Source organism: Puntigrus tetrazona, chromosome 24 (genome assembly GCF_018831695.1).
Source record: "Puntigrus tetrazona isolate hp1 chromosome 24, ASM1883169v1, whole genome shotgun sequence".
NCBI lineage: Eukaryota > Metazoa > Chordata > Actinopteri > Cypriniformes > Cyprinidae > Puntigrus > Puntigrus tetrazona.
The window spans coordinates 3,706,982-3,727,265 of NC_056722.1; the positions used below are offsets into that span (position 1 = coordinate 3,706,982).

The 20,284-nt window shown below is 38.9% G+C and overlaps 2 protein-coding genes and 3 gene segments (V, D, J or C); 3 read left to right on the plus strand and 2 right to left on the minus strand.

The window, feature by feature from the left end:
- The window catches only part of LOC122329698, a 610,329-nt gene that overhangs the window by 125,834 nt on the left and 464,211 nt on the right, over positions 1-20,284 (minus strand).
- The window catches only part of LOC122329697, a 601,685-nt gene that overhangs the window by 119,608 nt on the left and 461,793 nt on the right, over positions 1-20,284 (minus strand).
- Positions 1-20,284, plus strand: part of LOC122329696 — a 603,783-nt gene that overhangs the window by 117,090 nt on the left and 466,409 nt on the right.
- On the plus strand, positions 1,151-19,263 carry LOC122329678 (high affinity immunoglobulin gamma Fc receptor I). 8 transcript variants are annotated; one of them, XM_043226139.1, is made up of 9 exons: positions 1,151-1,167; positions 2,688-2,762; positions 3,566-3,610; positions 4,413-4,637; positions 4,717-4,995; positions 5,761-6,042; positions 7,029-7,265; positions 7,715-8,011; positions 8,111-9,834. In XM_043226139.1, the coding sequence occupies exons 2-9, from the start codon at positions 2,738-2,740 to the stop codon at positions 8,317-8,319; spliced, it is 1,599 nt and encodes a 532-aa protein (XP_043082074.1). In that variant the 5' UTR covers positions 1,151-1,167; positions 2,688-2,737; the 3' UTR covers positions 8,320-9,834. The 8 variants fall into 8 exon arrangements, with proteins under 8 accessions (XP_043082074.1, XP_043082071.1, XP_043082075.1 ...); XM_043226136.1 differs by lacking the exon at positions 1,151-1,167 and having other exon boundaries at positions 2,624-2,762; XM_043226140.1 differs by lacking the exon at positions 1,151-1,167 and having other exon boundaries at positions 2,629-2,762; positions 7,715-8,083; positions 8,183-9,834.
- Positions 14,375-17,006, plus strand: LOC122329689. Its single transcript, XM_043226156.1, has 2 exons — positions 14,375-15,146; positions 15,229-17,006. Exons 1-2 carry the CDS (start codon positions 15,103-15,105, stop codon positions 16,103-16,105), a joined length of 921 nt encoding a protein of 306 aa, XP_043082091.1. The 5' UTR covers positions 14,375-15,102; the 3' UTR covers positions 16,106-17,006.

Sequence of the window (20,284 nt, forward strand, 5' to 3'; positions counted from 1 at the left end):
GAGGAAGCAAACGTTTCAAAAAAGGTCGCTGCGGACACCACATCCTACCACAGGGAGGTGACATGTGAAGACCCAGATATGGACTGACCCAGTTGGGGCAGTGTAACATACGAACTAAGCCTCTGTGACAGGTCCTATCCAAGAAAGGAGGATCAGCAGAGACAGACGGTGCAGACTGTCAAAGGGAAGACACAGGTTTACAGACGGGGAAAGTAAAGGGACTGACCAGAGACCGGTTTGATGTATAGGGAACTTACTGGAAGAGGGGATAGGCAGCTATTTTGCGAAGTTATTTGGTGTCGCCCAGCCCGCAGCTCTACAAATGCACCGTCATACTCAAGTCTAACTCCACACTGAGAAAAGTGATTCTCTGCACAGGAGAGAGCTTGCTCTTTTCCCAGCTGACCCAAAACCCCAACTGGCTGAGGGGCTGGAGCCCTTGCTCGCACAACTGATTCCACGACCGGGCCAGAATGAGCCAGACGGTGCAAGCATCTGTTCAATCTTGAAAGTAAGCTTGTGAAGGCCGGATTCAAGACACAACCTTTCTTGGGCACAATGAAGTAAGGACTGTAAAATCCTGTCTCCATCTCGGCTGGAGTAGCCGGCTCGATTGTATCCTTTGCCAGGAGGACAGCAATCTTCTCGTGCAAGACAGGGGTATTTTAGACTGCCATCGGGGCTGGGGTGGGGTGGGGGTAGATGGGGTTTTGCCCAGCCTGTGAAATGGGGGGGGTCAAGGAAACAAACGTTGTCCACATCCGGCATTTGAGCCAGGTTGAGCCATAGCTGGCGCCTTCCTGAGGGACTGCGACGTGACCTTCATCACCCAAAGCCGGCCACAGTGCGGCATCACCTGCATCAACCCCAGGTCAGTGCCAACCTCGTGCATCTCTTTTAGTGACTTGGCTTGGTGTACCTGCCGGATAGCCATGGTGTGCAGCTTAGCCAGCAGCACTGTAGGCTTTGGCAGCAAGATCTGCTGTAGTCCTACAGGCTCTGGAGGGGAGGCGAGAGCACAGCAACTGTTTTCTCCACCTGGGGAATGTCTACACACCCCCAAGCTGCCCCGCCATCGAGGGTAGTGAGGACAGAGGAGGAAGACGAGTGGCTTCTGGCTGTGAAAGGAACCAATCCACTACTTCCTTCACCACAAAGGATAGTGAGGTGAGATCGCAGCACTGTCAGAGGCAATGCCTCGCAATGCGAACAGAGCCAATCAGGGCAAGCAAGACCCCGGCCTGTCATCACAACATAACTAACAGCGACTGACAGATAGGGAACTTGAGACCTAGAAGACTATGAAAGAAACTGGCAGCAGCATATGTGCCATTAGAAATATTTATTTACAAGTAATGGATGCGACTCTGCGTAAAGGGAAATACTGAGACATATACATTATGAATGTATACCTTCAACACATTTTTTTGACATTCTTGTGTGACCTTTGTGCAGAGTGAATTGTGGTGCACTTTCTCAAACATACTCACTTCTAATGTCGTTTTGAAATCTGTTGATGTGATCTGTATACGAAATATCATCTTTGCTCTCCTGTTGATATAACTGACCTGCGGGACTTCCTGTCAGAAAGAACAGAGTGCAAATTCGTTAATCGTATTAAAATAAAAAAATAGGCCACATACTCTACGATTGGACCAAATGCATTTGAATGACTCTGCAAGTGTTCATTTAACAACACTTGTCTGCTTTTATTCTCTACTTCACATCAAGGAAATACTAAAAATTTGCTGAGCTTCTGCATGTCGCACTAAAAAGAAGTCCTTAGTGAAAATGAGAGTGTGGTTAAGTGTGGTTAATTTAGTTTGAGACGTGAAACACTTTCACAGGAAAGAACAGTGGCTTTGCCAAAACTGACAATTTACAAAACAGTTAACTATGAACAGGCTGAAAAGTTTTAACAGTACTAACAAAGTAATAAACATTTCAAATAGTTTATTAGACATTCTTTCATTAATGCATTAATGCAATATTTTCTGTTGTCTTTTCTGAGCAGTATATATATATATTGCAATTGATGCAAATGGGTATGGCCTTAAATATATACTTGACATGCATCTAGTGTTTTTGTCAATTCATGCATATAATACAGATTTAATGAACTCACCTAAATTGAGATTACATGTAATAATAGCACGTCTATAAAATAAATATCACACTTCACTGAGCATTTAACATGAACATTAAGGCAAAAAAGTGTTAAAAGTTAAAGAATGCACAAAATTCATATAAAAAGCAAAGTTTATTGTCACAAAAAAGGTCTAATAAGAAAAAAAAATGTATATTAATAAATAACACAATAACTAAAATAAGTGAGTCGTTCTTATGTGCTTATTTTTGGGGTGTAAGCTGTTAGGTTTTTGATCACTGACCATCTACATACCATGACTTCACACATTCTGTAAATAGCAAAGGCTGATAACAACCAAATCGCAAGTGGAAAGCAGCGCTACATGCTTGAACACAAACACAGCTGAAATGAGCTGCTGACTCAGTGTGACTGAAGGGTGCGGTGGCCACTGTCATATGTGCCATAAAAGAAAAAAACACCCCGATTAAACAAAAATGCACGCACACACTCATCTGAGCTTGAATGCAATAAGACTTATAAACCACTTTATCGCCACTTCCTCAAACTTCTTCACACATCTCGTCTTTATGTCCATCAGATGTCTCTTTCTGACAGACAGCACAGATCGGCTCGGCTCGGCTGATAGACATGAGGTCTCTGCTGTTACTAACAGGTAAGATCAGATTCTGTGGAATTCTGTGTTGCATGTTTTGAGAAACTCTTGTTCTTTGCTACATTAAAACAGCTTTCAATTAACTCAAGAAGGCAAAATACCCAACAAGCTTTGTCTGGTCAATACACTGACATTAAATTATAATAAATGTTGACCATTTTCCGGGCAAACATCACATCAAATATATATATTATTTTTTGGCTATGCCTGCACTAATATGACAATGCTGTTAAACAGATTGTTATTACAGTGTCACAAACGATTTTTACATGCAACAATGTTTTTCAAATGTATGCAAAAACCACTTTTAAATAATTGTGGTTCTTGCACTCAATATTTTGCATCATTTACAAACTTTCATGATGCACAATACTGTCAGTTAATTCCTTTTGTAAGATAAATATACAACACAGTATATAATTCTTCAAAGAAAGCAAAATATGTCATTAAGTTTGTTGGGTGATTGTTTTTATTGTTTAAATTAATATTATTATTAGTCATCATTCAGGAATATTTCACCCTTGTGTGTTGCAAAAGACCAGTCTTCCAGAGAGATATGTAATAAAACCCAGTTATACCGAAATTATATTTTAACATTTTTAATGACATCTCAGATGATCTGATCATAGATTATCTTGTTTTTGGACACTGCTGTAAATGTACCTGGACAGTGAAGTCAATAAAGACTCAAAACGGACTGGGTGTGGTCGTCTCATAGGCAGCGGCAAACTAAAATAAAAGCTGATTCTTAGCCCAGAAATAATCTTATATTAAATAATCTTACATACCTTTATATTCCACAGTGTTGTTGGCTCTCATAAGGGAAGGTGAGGGACAGAAACCAACAGGTAAATACCCACATCATTGCACACACTTCTACAGATGAAATCAACTGAAACAATACATGTGGTACAGACCAGTAAAAAATAAATATATTTAATCACATTAAATCTAATATGAACGCAGTATTGAGCAAAAACCCAGTGGATATTTCCAGAACATCATTTCTAATATCACGTGTTTAAACTGTATTTTATACAATAAGTACCTCATAAAGGGTAATGAGTTTCCAACCCGGTCCAAAGTCATTTCTGCCGTGGTTGCAGCAGGGCGTGTCTGACAGACTCAACGGCCCGACTCCTACAAAATAACCAGATGAATTTAAGATCTACAGATACTTCAAAAAAAAAAAATTCCAACATTAAAAACCAGCAGCTCCGGTTCATTTTCATCAAGATAATTGGTCACTTGTGGCACATTTCACATCATTTAGAGTCAAAAACTAAAGTGGACAGCAAACTCACAGCCTATAAATAAACACCAACGCATACATTTAAACAGAAGCAGCCCAAAAACTTTCAGTTAGAATTTAAATCAGAGACAGGACTGAATGACTATGACTTTATAATGCATAATTATAAAAAAATAACTTGTGCTTTTTTTTTAATTCATAAATACACACATGTATAATTAAACGAATTAAGGAAAGCAAACTTCTCCAATTACTCCAGTCATCTTTTTTGCAGAGCAGACAACAATTAATCACTTTAGTTTTCAGTTATGGTCAATCATTCACGCTTCATAATAGGAATCAGACAAACAGCCATTACAGAAGATTTGTGTGTTATATGTTTGTTTTCTTTCTCTCAGTGTCTCTCCGGCCAAACTTCCCAAAGGTGTTTGTTGGAGATGACGTCACTCTGATCTGTAACCATAAAAAAGCGAATAAAACAACAAAATGGTTTTATGCCGGAAAACAACAGCCACGTGAGGATTGTTTAATGCTTCTTACTGCAGTGACACCAGAAAACAATGGACAGTATGAATGTGAGCAGGACGGAACGAGAAGCGACCCGTTCAACCTCGTTGTGCTGGGTATGACCCTCATCCTAATCCTTCATGATCATCTGTTCCTCCTGCTGCTTTTCATGATCTCTCTCTCTCTCTCTCTCAGACCTAGAGCCTTTCGCTCAGCTCTCTCCAGCTGCAGGAGGTGCTGTGATGACCAAAGGAGATGGAAGACACCTGGTGCTGCAGGCAGATGATGATCTGAAGGACTGGTCTTGTTTTGTGTTGAGGGGAGTGAGCACCTTCGCTCTCAAAGTCGATGTTGATGAGAAGATGAACAGAGCTGTTATATTTGCAGAATTTAAGGAGGCAGAAAGAGCCACTTTCTGGTGCAAGAAAAAGAAAGATGTTCCTCGTAGCAATGCTGTGACGCTGAAAAAGACAGGTGACTCATTACTTCACTTCCTGTTGTGTTTCAGCACCTGTGGGCAGCTTGGGATACAAATTCTAGACCTGTATGACTTACTTTCTTCTGTGGAAGACAGAAAGAGATACTTTCAAGAATGAAGTCAGTGGTGTTCAATTTACCACTTTTCAGCATCTCTTTTGCTAGGTTTACATTATAGTAAGGGGTTGACAAACAAGGGATCACATTACAACACAGAGTAACCGCACGCCTCCTCTGCTGAAACTTCTGTCCACTTCTCTATTCACTACGCAGACTGCTGGCTTTTATAGAAAACGTTTTCTAAGAAATAAACATCTACAAAAACTGAAACTGAAAACAGCAGTCTCCTGCATTTCAGATTTTTTACTAAAAAAAAGGGGAATCCTTTAAAGTGTTAAAAAAGATCTCATCAATGTCTCAAACTGTGCTCAGATTTGCCAAGATACCAAAGTCTCTCAAGATCAGTTTCTATACTCTATACTCGTATTGTATAGCAGCTGTTGACTCGCTTGTTTCATTCAAGACAAATCTGATCATTAAAGAATTAAATCACTTGATGACATTATTTAAGATTGTATTTAAATAACAGTTTAAGATTTGCTGATTGGTTACACAGCAATGTTGCGCTGGCATCATAATGAATTCAAAGCAAACGAACCTGAATTAAAAGCCACAAAAGTCACATCTTAATTTGACTGGTTATTTAAATGAAGCAGTAGATGAAGGATGTTCGGACTGACCTGTGTTTGCTCTGTGTCTCAGAGGTCAGGGTGATGTTGGATCCTCCGGCCGTTCCTGCGCTGCAGGGGGAGCCTGTGGCTCTCAAGTGTGTCGTCTGGGGTGGACCGAAGGTGGACAAAGCCATCTTCTATAAGAATAACAATGTAATCAAGAGCTCATCTGAAGACACATACACCATCTCCCACGCCACACAAAGTGATAACGGCAAGTACAGCTGCCACGCCACCTACAGTTTCAGTCACATCAACAAACAAGCTGCATGGCTGGAAGGAGATTCTGATGCTCAGGAGTTAAAGATTATAGGTAATCACTATAACAGCTGCATTCCCTCGCGCTTTTATTACTACAGAACTACTAATACTGCTTTTACTAAAAAGTAAATATTTTTTGCACATAGTGCCATAATGTTCTTTATAATATACATGCATATCTCAGTTATGTAATAACATAAAGAAACAATTATTAAGTAATTTACACAAATATATGGTCATTTATTAAAGCACTACATATATATATATATATATATATATATATATATATATATATATATATATATATATATATATATACACACACAAGAGTAAACAAAGTTTGCAGTATTTACTGATACATTTACATACATAAACAAGTGCACATACACACAAATTATATATATATATATATATATATATATATATATATATATATATATATATATATATATATATATATATATATAAATAAAATACCACAGTTGTACTGTAAAATAAAAATGTTACATTTATATGAAATATATTAACAACATTTACATCTTAGTTATAGCAAGTTTTAAAAAATGTCTAAAAAATGTAAACAACCCATCACAACCTTTCTTTTGTCTGATTCATGAAAAATGAAATGACTTATTCAAGCTTGCAAGTCAGGATGGATCAGTTTGCATTGGTCTAACAATTACAAGTCTAATCAGGATGTGTTTCCTCTGGTTATTTAACCCATGTGGCCCCTGTTAAGCTTTAAAACAGCCACTGAATTGAAGCCATTAACACTTGTCTACTCACAGATACACATTCATAAAAACATCAGATTATCATTGTGTGATCAACAAAACCATTGTCTAAAAATAACCCATTTAAAGATGGCAGAGTTTATTGTTTTAATAAAGGGGGAGAAAATTGTTATTTAGGTTTTTTTCTGCCTACCAGTTGAAATCCAGTATGAAATAAAGGCAACATGTAAATAACATCATGTGTATAAGAAAACTATATATATCTGAAATCATCACTGCACCAATCTTTATTTCTGCTGTACAGGTGGACCTCCTTCTGCAGTGATTTCAGTGTCTGCTAACAATCTGCAGTGTTCCTGTCCTCACTGTCCTGATGGATGCACATCCTATGAATGGTATAACATACACTTTGACGATCCACACGCACGCGTAAAACTACCTGAAAACGGCGAGTATACATTAAACAAAGAAGGAAAGTTCATCTGCCGGAGGGAATGCGGGGAAGGTTTCTCTCGTTTCAGCCACCATTTCATCAACAAAGGTACTATACTCACTTAAATGCACTTTACTGTTTTTAATCATATTAGTTAAGGTTTCCATTATTTTGCTGATTGTCATTTTATTCCTTATTTGTAAATGTGAACAAATGAACAACCTAGTACATCTAATAATCTATTAAAACTTTGATATTTCAAATAAGTTAATTTTATTTCAAGTTTTTTAAATTAACAGTAGTAACCCTGCCATAAACACAATTTTTGTACGTTCTTGCAAGATGAAGGAAGTTAATAGAGTATTTTTTGTGGTAATCAACAGCAGAAATTGTTTCCCTGTTGCACCAAAAAGTTTCATGTCAAAACACACGCGTGCAAAGCTTCATGGTCTCTTTTACTTCTTGTGCATATTCAATTCTCACTTGACGACTGTGCAAGCATGCTACTTCTCCTTTTTATTTTTAGAATGAATTTGCATCCTCTTTGTTTATCTCAGGATCAGATACTACAAACTTGGTGCCAATCTTGGTGGCGGCGTTTGCCATCTTTCTCGGGTTCTTGATCATCCTGCTGGTCGCGCTGAAACGCAGACGTGGAAGAAGCCCCATCCAGGATAAAGACAAGAAGACAGGTGGAGACTATGAGCAAATCCAACTCAAGGGCAAAGATCAGGGGGTTTATCACACCCTGGGCGAGAGCCAGAGCAAGGACCAGGCCGAGGGGGGTTACGAACCCCTACAAAAGAAGCAGGAGGAGGGTGTGTACCACACAGTAGGACCTGGAGAGGGTCAAAGTGAAGGTCAAGGTGGTTACGAGGCTCTTAAGAACGTCAAAGCTGAGGTGTACCAGACGCTGAGTTCAGAAGGCTCAAAAAAGCCTGGAGAGGGTCAAGGTGAAGGTCAAGGTGGTTACGAGGCTCTTAAGAACGTCAAAGCTGAGGTGTACCAGACGCTGAGTTCAGAAGGCTCAAAAAAGCCAACAGGAGAAGCAGAGGGAGGGTATGAGCAGCTTCCTCAGAAAGACAAAGATTACGAGGTCGTGAAAGTGGAGGAAAATCCATACGAAGAACTGAAAAAGCAGAAGGGCACAGAGAAAGAATAAGGGAATCCTGGAAAGAATAAGCACCACAATAATGAGATGACTGTTTAGTCACTGAAGACAATGGACTTTCTCTAACAGTTCCTCTAATTCAGGATTAAAAGGATATTACACACACACACACACACACACACACACACACACACACACACACACACATAATCTTCATCAATCTCTGTCAGTCCATAAAAACGACTTTAAATTTAACTTTACCTCTAAAACTGACTCTCCAAAATCCACAAAAAGCTTAGACGACGACTCCAGCTGATTAATCAGTCTTTTGAAACAAAACGACAGGTGTATGTAAAAAAATGCTGTTATTTCAAACATTCAAAATATATATATATATATATATATATTTTTTTACCTGTAAACAAAAATTATATTGAAAATTGACATAAAACGCCACTTTCCAACCGTCGCTCGCGCGTTCATGAGCTCAGGTGACGCGAGCACGTAATGAAACTCTCGCGAGAATGCCGCACACGCAAGAGAGCCGCCATTTTCGCGCCAGTTGTTGTTTTATTTGTATATTATATAGCTAATTATTATACATTTGGAATGGAATAAATGATACGTTTATTTTTTGGGGGTAGAGTAATTCCTATAATGAAGGTTACGATAGTATTCTCAAAAAAATACATTTGTCAAAATAAGAATCACTTTATTCTGTAAATTATCGATGGAGAAAAATCTAATACCAAACTAGCAATTCTACTTTGACACCGAAGCACGACGTGAAGAAATAGACACACTTCGACTTTAAAGTGATTCAGAGAAAGAAATAAAATAATAATCTCCTAATATGAAAGCATATAAGCTTATAAAACCTACACATACAAATAGTTATAGTAAACAAGATTACAGATGCCACACCGATTCACTCATACAGACACATTTTTGAGAATTCAGAAACATAATTCTGTATATAGCAGGGCAAAAACAAAAAAAAATAATACGTTTTGTACAATAACACAGGAGGATTTAGGCCTAAAGCACAAGGCATCACATATAAATAAAATATAAAAGCATCAAACTAAGAATTGCACAAAATCAGTTATTTGTGTGAATTTATACAAATTATTCTGTCTATTACAGATGTAATGAAACAGATATGTACAGTATATCTCAGTATATCACAATATATCTCAACTAGTATCACTCTCATCCAACTGTATGCAGTTACTGTAGTCTTTGCAGTATTTTCTTCTTTTAATCATGTTTCATTTGCACTGTAGTCTTTACAGTATTTCATTTTAACCGTGTTTCATTTGTGCTGTAGTCTGTGTGCATTTCAATGTTTTATCATGTTTATCTTTTGACTTTAATTTTACATCATTCACATTGTTTTGTGGGTTGTTTTTTTTAGGTTGGTTAGATGGTTTTAATGGTTAGTTAGTAGGTTTTAAGTATTTTAAGAATGTCATGCATTTTCAGCTTGTTTAACTCTGGATGTATATCATATGGTGCACATCTCTATAACTCAATTCAATACACAATATTACATTTTTACTGCAATGCAACTGTGATTCAGTCTTTCTTTACTAAAATACAAATTTGGCGCCAATTTTCAAGTCAATCTTGTCGAGATTCACCACAAGAGGTCACTGCAGGGTTTATTTGGTTTGTCATTTTAGTTATTATACAGCTACTTTTTATTCCTGTTCCATATAAAATGGTTGTGTGTCAAATTAAGTTGTATATAAATGAATAAAGCCTTGGTCTCTTTCTCGGTTCCGGTCCAAATTCACTGGTATATATGGTTAAATATATTTCTATAAAAAAAGACACTTATAACTTTTAAAAAGCTAAAATGTGAATGCAGTCTGGAAATACAAGTCAAAAAAGAAAACAGCAGAAAAAACAGTCACAATTAAACTCATTTGATTTTCATACTAGGCCATATGTTTCGTTTAAGAAGTTGAAGCATGGGAAAAGAAGTTGTTTTGCAGATTATTTCTAAAGTGGGAGGTAAAGGAAAAAAGAAAAAAAAGAGGAACAAAAGGGTGTTTTTTTTCTCCTAAATAGTTTCATTGGATTCTAATGAGCTTATGGAAAGTCTGACTTAGAAGTCTGAACAACGATAGAGGACCATGCAGGTAATATATTAATATTTCTTGTATTTAACACATTTTGAGACAGACTTTTAAGTGCGACTGACTGGGTTCGTCTCGCGATTTATTTATTCACAATAAAGTGATAAAGTGGTCCTGTTTGGATTTCACATGTTTTCATTTTAAGTGCGCTTAAAACAAACGACTAGTCTGTCGAAGCATCAAGATAAAAGAAAACCACGAAGATAAACCCTTTTCGAAAGGTGTAGTCTAGGCTAGACTGTAACATTAAAAAAAAAAACTTCTTTGGGAAGTCTGTAAGCAAAAGTGAAAGTATTTTTGTTAAATGCATAATAATCAAAACATTCCAAAATGTCGATGCAATCACATTAAGAAGAGGTCAGAAGTGAGACGAAGGCAACATAATGTAAAAAGAAAGGAAGACGTATGAAAATTGTGTCTTTTTTCAACTAAGGAAACATTTGCGCATGAGTTCTGTCCATAAGATGGTCACTGTCTCTTTCTGACAGACAGCACAGATCGGCTCGGCTCGGCTGATAGACATGAGGTCTCTGCTGTTACTAACAGGTAAGATCAGATTCTGTGGAATTCTGTGTTGCATGTTTTGAGAAACTCTTGTTCTTTGCTACATTAAAACAGCTTTCAATTAACTCAAGAAGGCAAAATATCCAACAAGCTTTGTCTGGTCAATACACTGACATTAAATTATAATAAATGTTGACCATTTTCCGGGCAAACATCACATCAAACATTAATATATATATTATTTTTCGGCTATGCCTGCACTAATATGACAATGCTGTTAAACAGATTGTTATTACAGTGTCACAAACGATTTTTACATGCAACAATGTTTTTCAAATGTATGCAAAAACCACTTTTAAATAATTGTGGTTCTTGCACTCAATATTTTGCATCATTTACAAACTTTCATGATGCACAATACTGTCAGTTAATTCCTTTTGTAAGATAAATATACAACACAGTATATAATTCTTCAAAGAAAGCAAAATATGTCATTAAGTTTGTTGGGTGATTGTTTTTATTGTTTAAATTAATATTATTATTAGTCATCATTCAGGAATATTTCACCCTTGTGTGTTGCAAAAGACCAGTCTTCCAGAGAGATATGTAATAAAACCCAGTTATACAGAAATTATATTTTAACATTTTTAATGACATCTCAGATGATCTGGTCATAGATTATCTTGTTTTTGGACACTGCTGTAAATGTACCTGGACAGTGAAGTCAATAAAGACTCAAAACGGACTGGGTGTGGTCGGTGTGCCGGTCACTTGTCCACATACAGAGTGGGCAAGCGACACACACCTAAATACTCAAGAATAGCTAAAAAAACAAAAAGGTGGCACTAACAGCAACAAAATGGGGGGCTTGTGGGTGGTCTGGAGTGCTCTTTTATCTAAGGGTGGTCTTGACCGATTGGAGACTGCGGAATGGGTGACGACTGACGGGTGACAGGAACCAGTGACTCGTGACTAAGAAGTGAAAGTGCTAAAGAACAGATAGAGAGGAAACACACGGCACAACACGAACACGTAACTCTTCAATACCTTATATTCCACAGTGTTGTTGGCTCTCATAAGGGAAGGTGAGGGACAGAAACCAACAGGTAAATACCCACATCATTGCACACACTTCTACAGATGAAACTAAAAAAAAAAACAGTAAAGAAAAAAACATATTTAATCACATTAAATCTACTATGAAGGCAGTATTGAGCAAACACTCAGTGTGACATCTAATGTCACATTGACTTTCACTATGACTTTACAATGCATAATTATAAATGCATAGCTTAAACAAATAACTTGTGCATTTATTTAATTCATAAATGCACACATGTATAATTCAATTAATTAAGGAAAGCAAACTTCTCCAGTTGTAAATCACTCCAGTCATCTTTTTTTGCACAGCAGACAGCACTAAATCACTATGGTTTTCAATTGAGGTCAATCATTCATGTTTCTTATCCGGAATCAGACTTGTATGTTTGTTTTCTTTCTCTCAGTGTCTCTCCGGCCAAACTTCCCAAAGGTGTTTGTTGGAGATGACGTCACTCTGATCTGTAACCGTGAAAACGGGAATAAATCAACAAAATGGTTTTATGCCGGAAAACAACAGCCACATAAGGATTATTTAATGCTTCTTACTGCAGTGACACCAGAAAACAATGGACAGTATGAATGTGAGCAGGCCGGGACGAGAAGCCACCCGTTCAACCTCGTTGTGCTGGGTATGACCCTCATCCTAATCCTTCATGATCATCTGTTCCTCCTGCTGCTTTTCATGATCTCTCTCTCTCTCTCTCTCAGACCTAGAGCCTTTCGCTCAGCTCTCTCCAGCTGCAGGAGGTGCTGTGATGACCAAAGGAGATGGAAGACACCTGGTGCTGCAGGCAGATGATGATCTGAAGGACTGGTCTTGTTTTGTGTTGAGGGGAGTGAGCACCTTCGCTCTCAAAGTCGATGTTGATGAGAAGATGAACAGAGCTGTTATATTTGCAGAATTTAAGGAGGCAGAAAGAGCCACTTTCTGGTGCAAGAAAAAGAAAGATGTTCCTCGTAGCAATGCTGTGACGCTGAAAAAGACAGGTGACTCATTACTTCACTTCCTGTTGTGTTTCAGCACCTGTGGGCAGCTTGGGATACAAATTCTAGACCTGTATGACTTACTTTCTTCTGTGGAAGACAGAAAGAGATACTTTCAAGAATGTTTTGACTGTTTTCAAAGTCAGTGGTGTTCAATTTACCACTTTTCAGCATCTCTTTTGCTAGGTTTACATTATAGTAAGGGATTGACAAACAAGGGATCACATTACAACACAGAGTAACCGCACGCCTCCTCTGCTGAAACTTCTGTCCACTTCTCTATTCACTATGCGGAGTGCTGGCTTTTATAGAAAACTTTTTCTAAGAAAGAAACATCTACAAAAACTCAACTGAAAACAGCAGTCTCCTGCATTTCAGATATTTTACTGAAAGAAATGTGCATCCTTTAAAGTGTTAAAAAAGATCTCATCAATGTCTCAAACTGTGCTCAGATTTGCCAAGATACCAAAGTCTCTCAAGATCAGTTTCTATACTCTATACTCGTATTGTATAGCAGCTGTTGACTCGCTTGTTTCATTAAGACAAATCTGATCATTAAAGATTGTATTAAATCATTTATTTCCTTGCGCCTTGCGCTGGCATCATAATGAATTCAAAGCAAACAAACCTGAATTAAAAGCCACAAAAGTCACATCTTAATTTGACTGGTTATTTAAATGAAGCAGTAGATGAAGGATGTTCGGTCTGACCTGTGTTTGCTCTGTGTCTCAGAGGTCAGGGTGATGTTGGATCCTCCGGCCGTTCCTGCGCTGCAGGGGGAGCCTGTGGCTCTCAAGTGTGTCGTCTGGGGTGGACCGAAGGTGGACAAAGCCATCTTCTATAAGAATAACAATGTAATCAAGAGCTCATCTGAAGACACATACACCATCTCCCACGCCACACAAAGTGATAACGGCAAGTACAGCTGCCACGCCACCTACAGTTTCAGTCACATCAACAAACAAGCTGCATGGCTGGAAGGAGATTCTGATGCTCAGGAGTTAAAGATTATAGGTAATCACTATAACAGCTGCATTCCCTCACGCTTTTATTACTACAGAACTACTAATACTGCGTTTACTTACAAAAAAGTAAATATTTTTTGCACATAGTGCCATAATGTTCTTTATAATATACATGCATATCTCTGTTATGTAATAACATAAAAAAAACTAAGTAATTAAGTAATTTACATTAAGTAATCATTCATTCAAGCACTCCATACACACACACACACACCTCATTTACCTCGAAGGTGGTCCAGGAGTGTGACCATCTCGTCTGCTCCCAGCACGGGACAGCGGGAGTTTTGCCAAAACTGCCAGAGGATGTCGCCCAGAACTCCTCCTACCAGCCCACTGAAACCACTACCCATCACTAAGGTGCCCTTTGAACGCATCGGGATGGACCTTGTGGGGCCGCTGCCGAAGTCTGCCTGGAGCCATGAACACATCCTGGTGGTTGTCGACTATGCCACCCATTATCCAGAAGCAGTTCCCATAAGGCCATAATGAAGGAGCTGTTTCTGTTGTTTAGCCAAGTTGGCATTCCCAAGGAGATCTTGAGGTGAGAATACCCCCTTCATGTCCCAGCTAATGGCTGACCTCTGCTGGCTACTGAGGGTGAGGCAGTTGAGGAACACAGTCTATCATGTCCAAATTGACGGCTTAGTGGAACAGTTCAACCAGACACTGAAACAGATGTTAAGGCGGGTGGCTGCTGGGACCTGATGTTGCCATACGTCCTGTTTGAGGTTTGGGAGGTCTCCCTGGTTTCACCCCCTTCAAGCTCCTCTTTGGCCAGCAACCCCGTGGCCTCCTGGACATCGCCAAGGAAGCCTGGGAGCAGCAGCCGGCAGCCTATTGAACTGTCGTTGAGCATGCCAGAAAGATGAGGGAGCAGATAGACCGGGTTATGCCACTAGTTCGGGAGCACTTTAGCAAGGTACAGCAGACCCAACAATTCTACTACAACAGGGCAGCCCAACCACGGGAGTTCCAACCTGGAGATCAGGTCATGATCCTCAAAACTGGATGGTACCATCTGCTTCTGCAATGACTTCCGTCGTCTTAACGAGCTCTCAGACTTTGACGGATACCCCATGCCCCGGGTGGACAAACACTTGGATCAACTGGGATGGGCCTGGTACATCTCCACTCACCAAGGGATTCTGGCAGGTACCTCTCTCTGAATCTTCTAAACCTAAAACTGCTTTCTCCACCCCTAGTGGCCCCTGGCAATACTGGACCCTTCTCTTCAGCCTACACGGGGCACACACCACGTTCATGATGGACATCGTCTTGTGGCCCCATCAGGCCTATGCAGCTGCCTACCTCGATGACATGGTTGTCCATTCCGAGACGTGGGAGGACCATCTGGAGTGTCTGCAGAGGGTGCTTTCAGAACTTCGGAGGGCTGGGCTCACCGCCAACCCCGCAAATGCCATCTTGCGCTTTCGGAAGCGAAGTACCTGGATTACCAGGTTGGTAAAAAAGAATGTGGAAGCGGTCCAGAAGGCCCAGAGGCCCCTTTTCAAGACCCAGGTAAGAGCTTTCTTGGGGTTGGCGGGGTATTATCGGTATTACTTCTTCTCTTTAGCCGCCTCCCTGACAGATCTGACTAGGAAGGGGCAGCCGAAGAAAGGTGAATTGGACGCCAGCAGTGGAGAAAGCCTTTTAAAGGGTGAAATAGGCTATAAATCAGTCGCTTCCTATAACCATCTATTACACCTCTCACCCGGAATTTTGGACCACTTTTCCTTCACAAACTGCTCCAGGTCTCTCATATTGAAAGGGCACCTTTTCCCAACAGCAATTTTAAGATTCCTCCACAGGTGTTCAATGGGATTTAGATCTGGACTCATTGCTAGCCACTTCAGAACTCTCCAGCGCTTTGTTGCCATCCATTTTTGGGTGCTTTTTGAAGTATGTTTGGGGTCATTGTCCTGCTGGAAGAACCAAGATCTTGGATGCAAAAATCTTTCTGACACTGGGCCCTACATTACAATCCAAAATCCTTTGGTAATCCTCAGATATCATGATGCCTTGCACACAGTCAAGACACCCAGTGCCAGAGGCAGCCAAACAACCCCAAAACATCTTTGAACCGCCACCATATTTGACTGTAGGTGTTCTTTTCTTCGTAGGCCTCATTCTGTTTTTCGGTAAACAGTAGAATGATGTGCTTTACGAAAAAGCTCTATCTTGGTCTCATCTGTCCACAACACATTTTCCTTAAAGGATTTTGGCTTACTCAAGTACATTTTGGCAAAGTCTGTAGTCTTGCTTTTTTATGTCCCTGTGTCAGCAATGGGGTCCTCTCGGGTCTCCTGCCATAATGTTTCATTTCATTTAAATGTTGACGGATTGTTTGCGCTGACACTGATGCACCCTAAACCTGCAGGAAAGCTTGAATTTCTGCTTCTTGTCTGCTTATCCACCATGCGGACTATCCTGCACTGCAACCTTTCATCTATTTTTCTCTTGTGTCCATGCCCGGGGAGATTAGCTACAGTGCCATTGGTTGCAATATACTTATATTGCCCCAAGTGAGTTTAAAGGAGCATTGCATGCTTGAAACAATCTTATTTATCCACAATTTTGAAAGGGTGCCAATAATTTTGTCCAGCCCTTTTTTGGAATGAATTTGGAATGAATCAGGTCTAATCAGGATGTGTTTCCTCTGGTTATTTAACCCATGTGGCCCCCTGTTAAGCTTTAAAACAGCCACTGAATTGAAGCCATTAACACGTGTCTACTCACAGATACACATTCATAAAAACATCAGATTATCATTGTGTGATCAACAAAACCATTGTCTAAAAATAACCCATTTACAGATGGTAGAGTTTATTGTTTTAATAAAGGGGGAGAAAATTGTTATTTAGATTTTTTTTCTGCCTACCAGTTGAAATCCAGTATGAAATAAAGGCAACATGTAAATACCGTTGTATAAGAAAACTATATATATATATCTGAAATCATCACTGCACCAAGTCTTTATTTCTGCTGTACAGGTGGACCTCCTTCTGCAGTGATTTCAGTGTCTGCTAACAATCTGCAGTGTTCCTGTCCTCACTGTCCTGATGGATGCACATCCTATGAATGGTATAACATACACTTTGACGATCCACACGCACGCGTAAAATTACCTGAAAACGGCGAGTATATATTAAACAAAGAAGGAAAGTTCATCTGCCGGAGGAAATGCGGGGAAGGTTTCTCTCATTTCAGCCACCATTTCATCAGCAAAGGTACTATACTCACTTAAATGCACTTTACTGTTTTTATTTATTTATATTAGTTAAGGTTTCCATTATTTTGCTGTTTGTCATTTTATTCCTTATTTGTAAATGTGAACATTTAAAATAAGTTTTAATTTTATTTCAAGTGACAAACACTGTTTTTCGAAATTAACAGTAGTAACCCTGCCGTAAACACAATTTTAGTACGTTCTTGCAAGATGAAGGAAGAGCATAGAGTATTTTTTTGTGGTAATCAATAGCAGAAATTGTTTTTGAAGCGCCTGTGACACCGAAAAGTTTCATGTCAAAACACACGGATGCAAAGCTTTATGATCCGTTTTACTTTTCGTGTATATTTTACATAGAATCACTTTCAATTCTCACTTGACGCTACTTTTGCATCCTCTTTGTTTATCTCAGGATCAGATACTGCAAACTTGGTGCCAATCTTGGTGGCGGCGTTTGTCATCTTTCTCGGGTTCTTGATCATCCTGCTGGTCGCGCTGAAACGCAGACGTGGAAGAAGCCCCATCCAGGATAAAGACAAGAAGACAGGTGGAGACTATGAGCAAATCCAACTCAAGGGCAAAGATCAGGGGGTTTATCACACCCTGGGCGAGAGCCAGAGCAAGGACCAGGCCGAGGGGGGTTACGAACCCCTACAAAAGAAGCAGGAGGAGGGTGTGTACCACACAGTAGGACCTGGAGAGGGTCAAAGTGAAGGTCAAGGTGGTTACGAGGCTCTTAAGAACGTCAAAGCTGAGGTGTACCAGACGCTGAGTTCAGAAGGCTCAAAAAAGCCAACAGGAGAAGCAGAGGGAGGGTATGAGCAGCTTCCTCAGAAAGACAAAGATTACGAGGTCGTGAAAGTGGAGGAAAATCAATACGAAGAACTGAAAAAGCAGATGGGCACAGAGAAAGAATAAGGGAATCCTGGAAAGAATAATGAGAATAATCTCTGTCAGGCTATAAAATCCACTTTCAATTTAACGTTACCTCTGAAACTGACGCTTCAAAATCCACACAAAGATTAGACGACGACTCCAGTTGATTAAATTTCAATCATTCAAAATACATACAGTATGTGTTTTTACCTGTAAACAAAAATTATATTGAAAATTGACATAAAACGCCACTTTCAACCGTCACGCGTTCATGAGCTCAGGTGACGCACAAGCAACTGAGCTGCCATTACTCACGCAAGTTGTTAATGTTTTTTAACATTATATAACTAATTTTGTATATGGCAGTGCAAAGAAGACAAAAAAAAAAAATTAAGTTTTGCATAATAACACAGGAGGATTTAGGACATATAAACAAGCATCAAATATAAACAAGCATCAAACTAAGAATTGCACAAAATCAGTTATTTGTGTGAATTTATACAAATTATTCTGTCTATTACAGATGTAATGAAACAGATATGTACAGTATATCTCAGTATATCACAGTATATCTCAACTAGTATCACTCTCATCCAACTGTATGCAGTTACTGTAGTCTTTGCAGTATTTTCTTGTTTTAATCATGTTTCATTTGCACTGTAGTCTTTACAGTATTTCATTTTAACCGTGTTTCATTTGTGCTGTAGTCTGTGTGCATTTCAATGTTTTATCATGTTTATCTTTTGACTTTAATTTTACATCATTCACATTGTTTTGTGGGTTGTTTTTTTAGGTTGGTTAGATGGTTTTAATGGTTAGTTAGTAGGTTTTAAGTATTTTAAGAATGTCATGCATTTTCAGCTTGTTTAACTCTGGATGTATATCATATGGTGCACATCTCTATAACTCAATTCAATACACAATATTACATTTTTACTGCAATGCAACTGTGATTCAGTCTTTCTTTACTAAAATACAAATTTGGCGCCAATTTTCAAGTCAATCTTGTCGAGATTCACCACAAGAGGTCACTGCAGGGTTTATCTGGTTTGTCATTTTAGTTATTATACAGCTACTTTTTATTCCTGTTCCATATAAAATCATTGTGTAACAAATAAAATTTTATATAAATGAATGAAGCCTTCATGCATTCATTTAGAAAATTCATTTGATTTTCATACTAGGCCATATGTTTCGTTTAAGAAGTTGAAGCATGGGAAAAGAAGTTGTTTTGCAGATTATTTCTAAAGAGGAACAAAAGGGTGTTCCTGTTTTTTTCCTCCTAAATAGTGTCTTAGGATTCTAATGAGCTCATTGAAAGTCTGACTTTTTTTGGAGAACAACGATAGAGGACCATGCAGGTAATATATTAATATTTCTTGTACATTTTGCGACTTGTACATCAGACTTTTTCACTAAACGCTTTCTGAAATTTAAGTGCGACTGACTGGGTTCATCACGCAATTTATTTATTCACAATAAAGTGATAAAACGGTCCTGTTTGGATTTCGCATGTTTTCGCATGCAATAGAGGTAACAGAATAATAATCAATGTGAAATAAAATAAGCCTCACTACTGGGATACGTGAAAATGCTTTAAAGGAGTAGCAATGAAAATGTTCTCACCTTCAGGCCAGATATAGAAGAGGTTGTTTCTTCATCGATTTCTTCAAACTGGAGAAATGCAGTATCCCACCGCTGTTTTAGCAATAGATGCTCTGCAGTGAATGGGTCCAAAACAGCTGATAAAAGCATCACAATAATCCACAGCACTCCAGTGCGTCACTTAGCATCCTGTGAAACTGAAACCAAAATGTTTGTGAGAAACACATCAAGACCATCGAGCTTGTAAACAATGTCTCAAGACGACTTTTTCATCTAAAAAGCTTTTCGTTGATTTATCTTTTATTTTCTATTTTAATCCTACTAGTGTTTTTAAGCAATGCATGTTCCTTTCATAAATCGCTGTTGAGAACTGTAAAACAGCAATGCACTTTTATCTTTCACTGCATTTTCAGTTTGAGTGCAGATGTGCACTGAATAGAGCACAGCTGCGTAACTGAATGCATTGTACGGTATTACACTTTTTACTGCAGTGCAACCGTAGTTCAGTCTGTCTTCACTCGTCCATCATCAAACCCAGGTCACCACAAGAG

Coding starts and splice junctions, on each gene's coding strand:
- LOC122329678 (XM_043226135.1), top strand. Junction 12,023..12,421: donor TGAGGGACAGAAACCAACAG/GTAAATACCCAC, acceptor TCTTTCTCTCAG/TGTCTCTCCGGCCAAACTTC. Junction 12,647..12,725: donor GTTCAACCTCGTTGTGCTGG/GTATGACCCTCA, acceptor TCTCTCTCTCAG/ACCTAGAGCCTTTCGCTCAG.
- LOC122329689 (XM_043226156.1), top strand. CDS start 15,103: ATGCCCCGGGTGGACAAACACTTGGATCAACTGGGATGGGCCTG. Junction 15,147..15,228: donor GATCAACTGGGATGGGCCTG/GTACATCTCCAC, acceptor CTCCACCCCTAG/TGGCCCCTGGCAATACTGGA.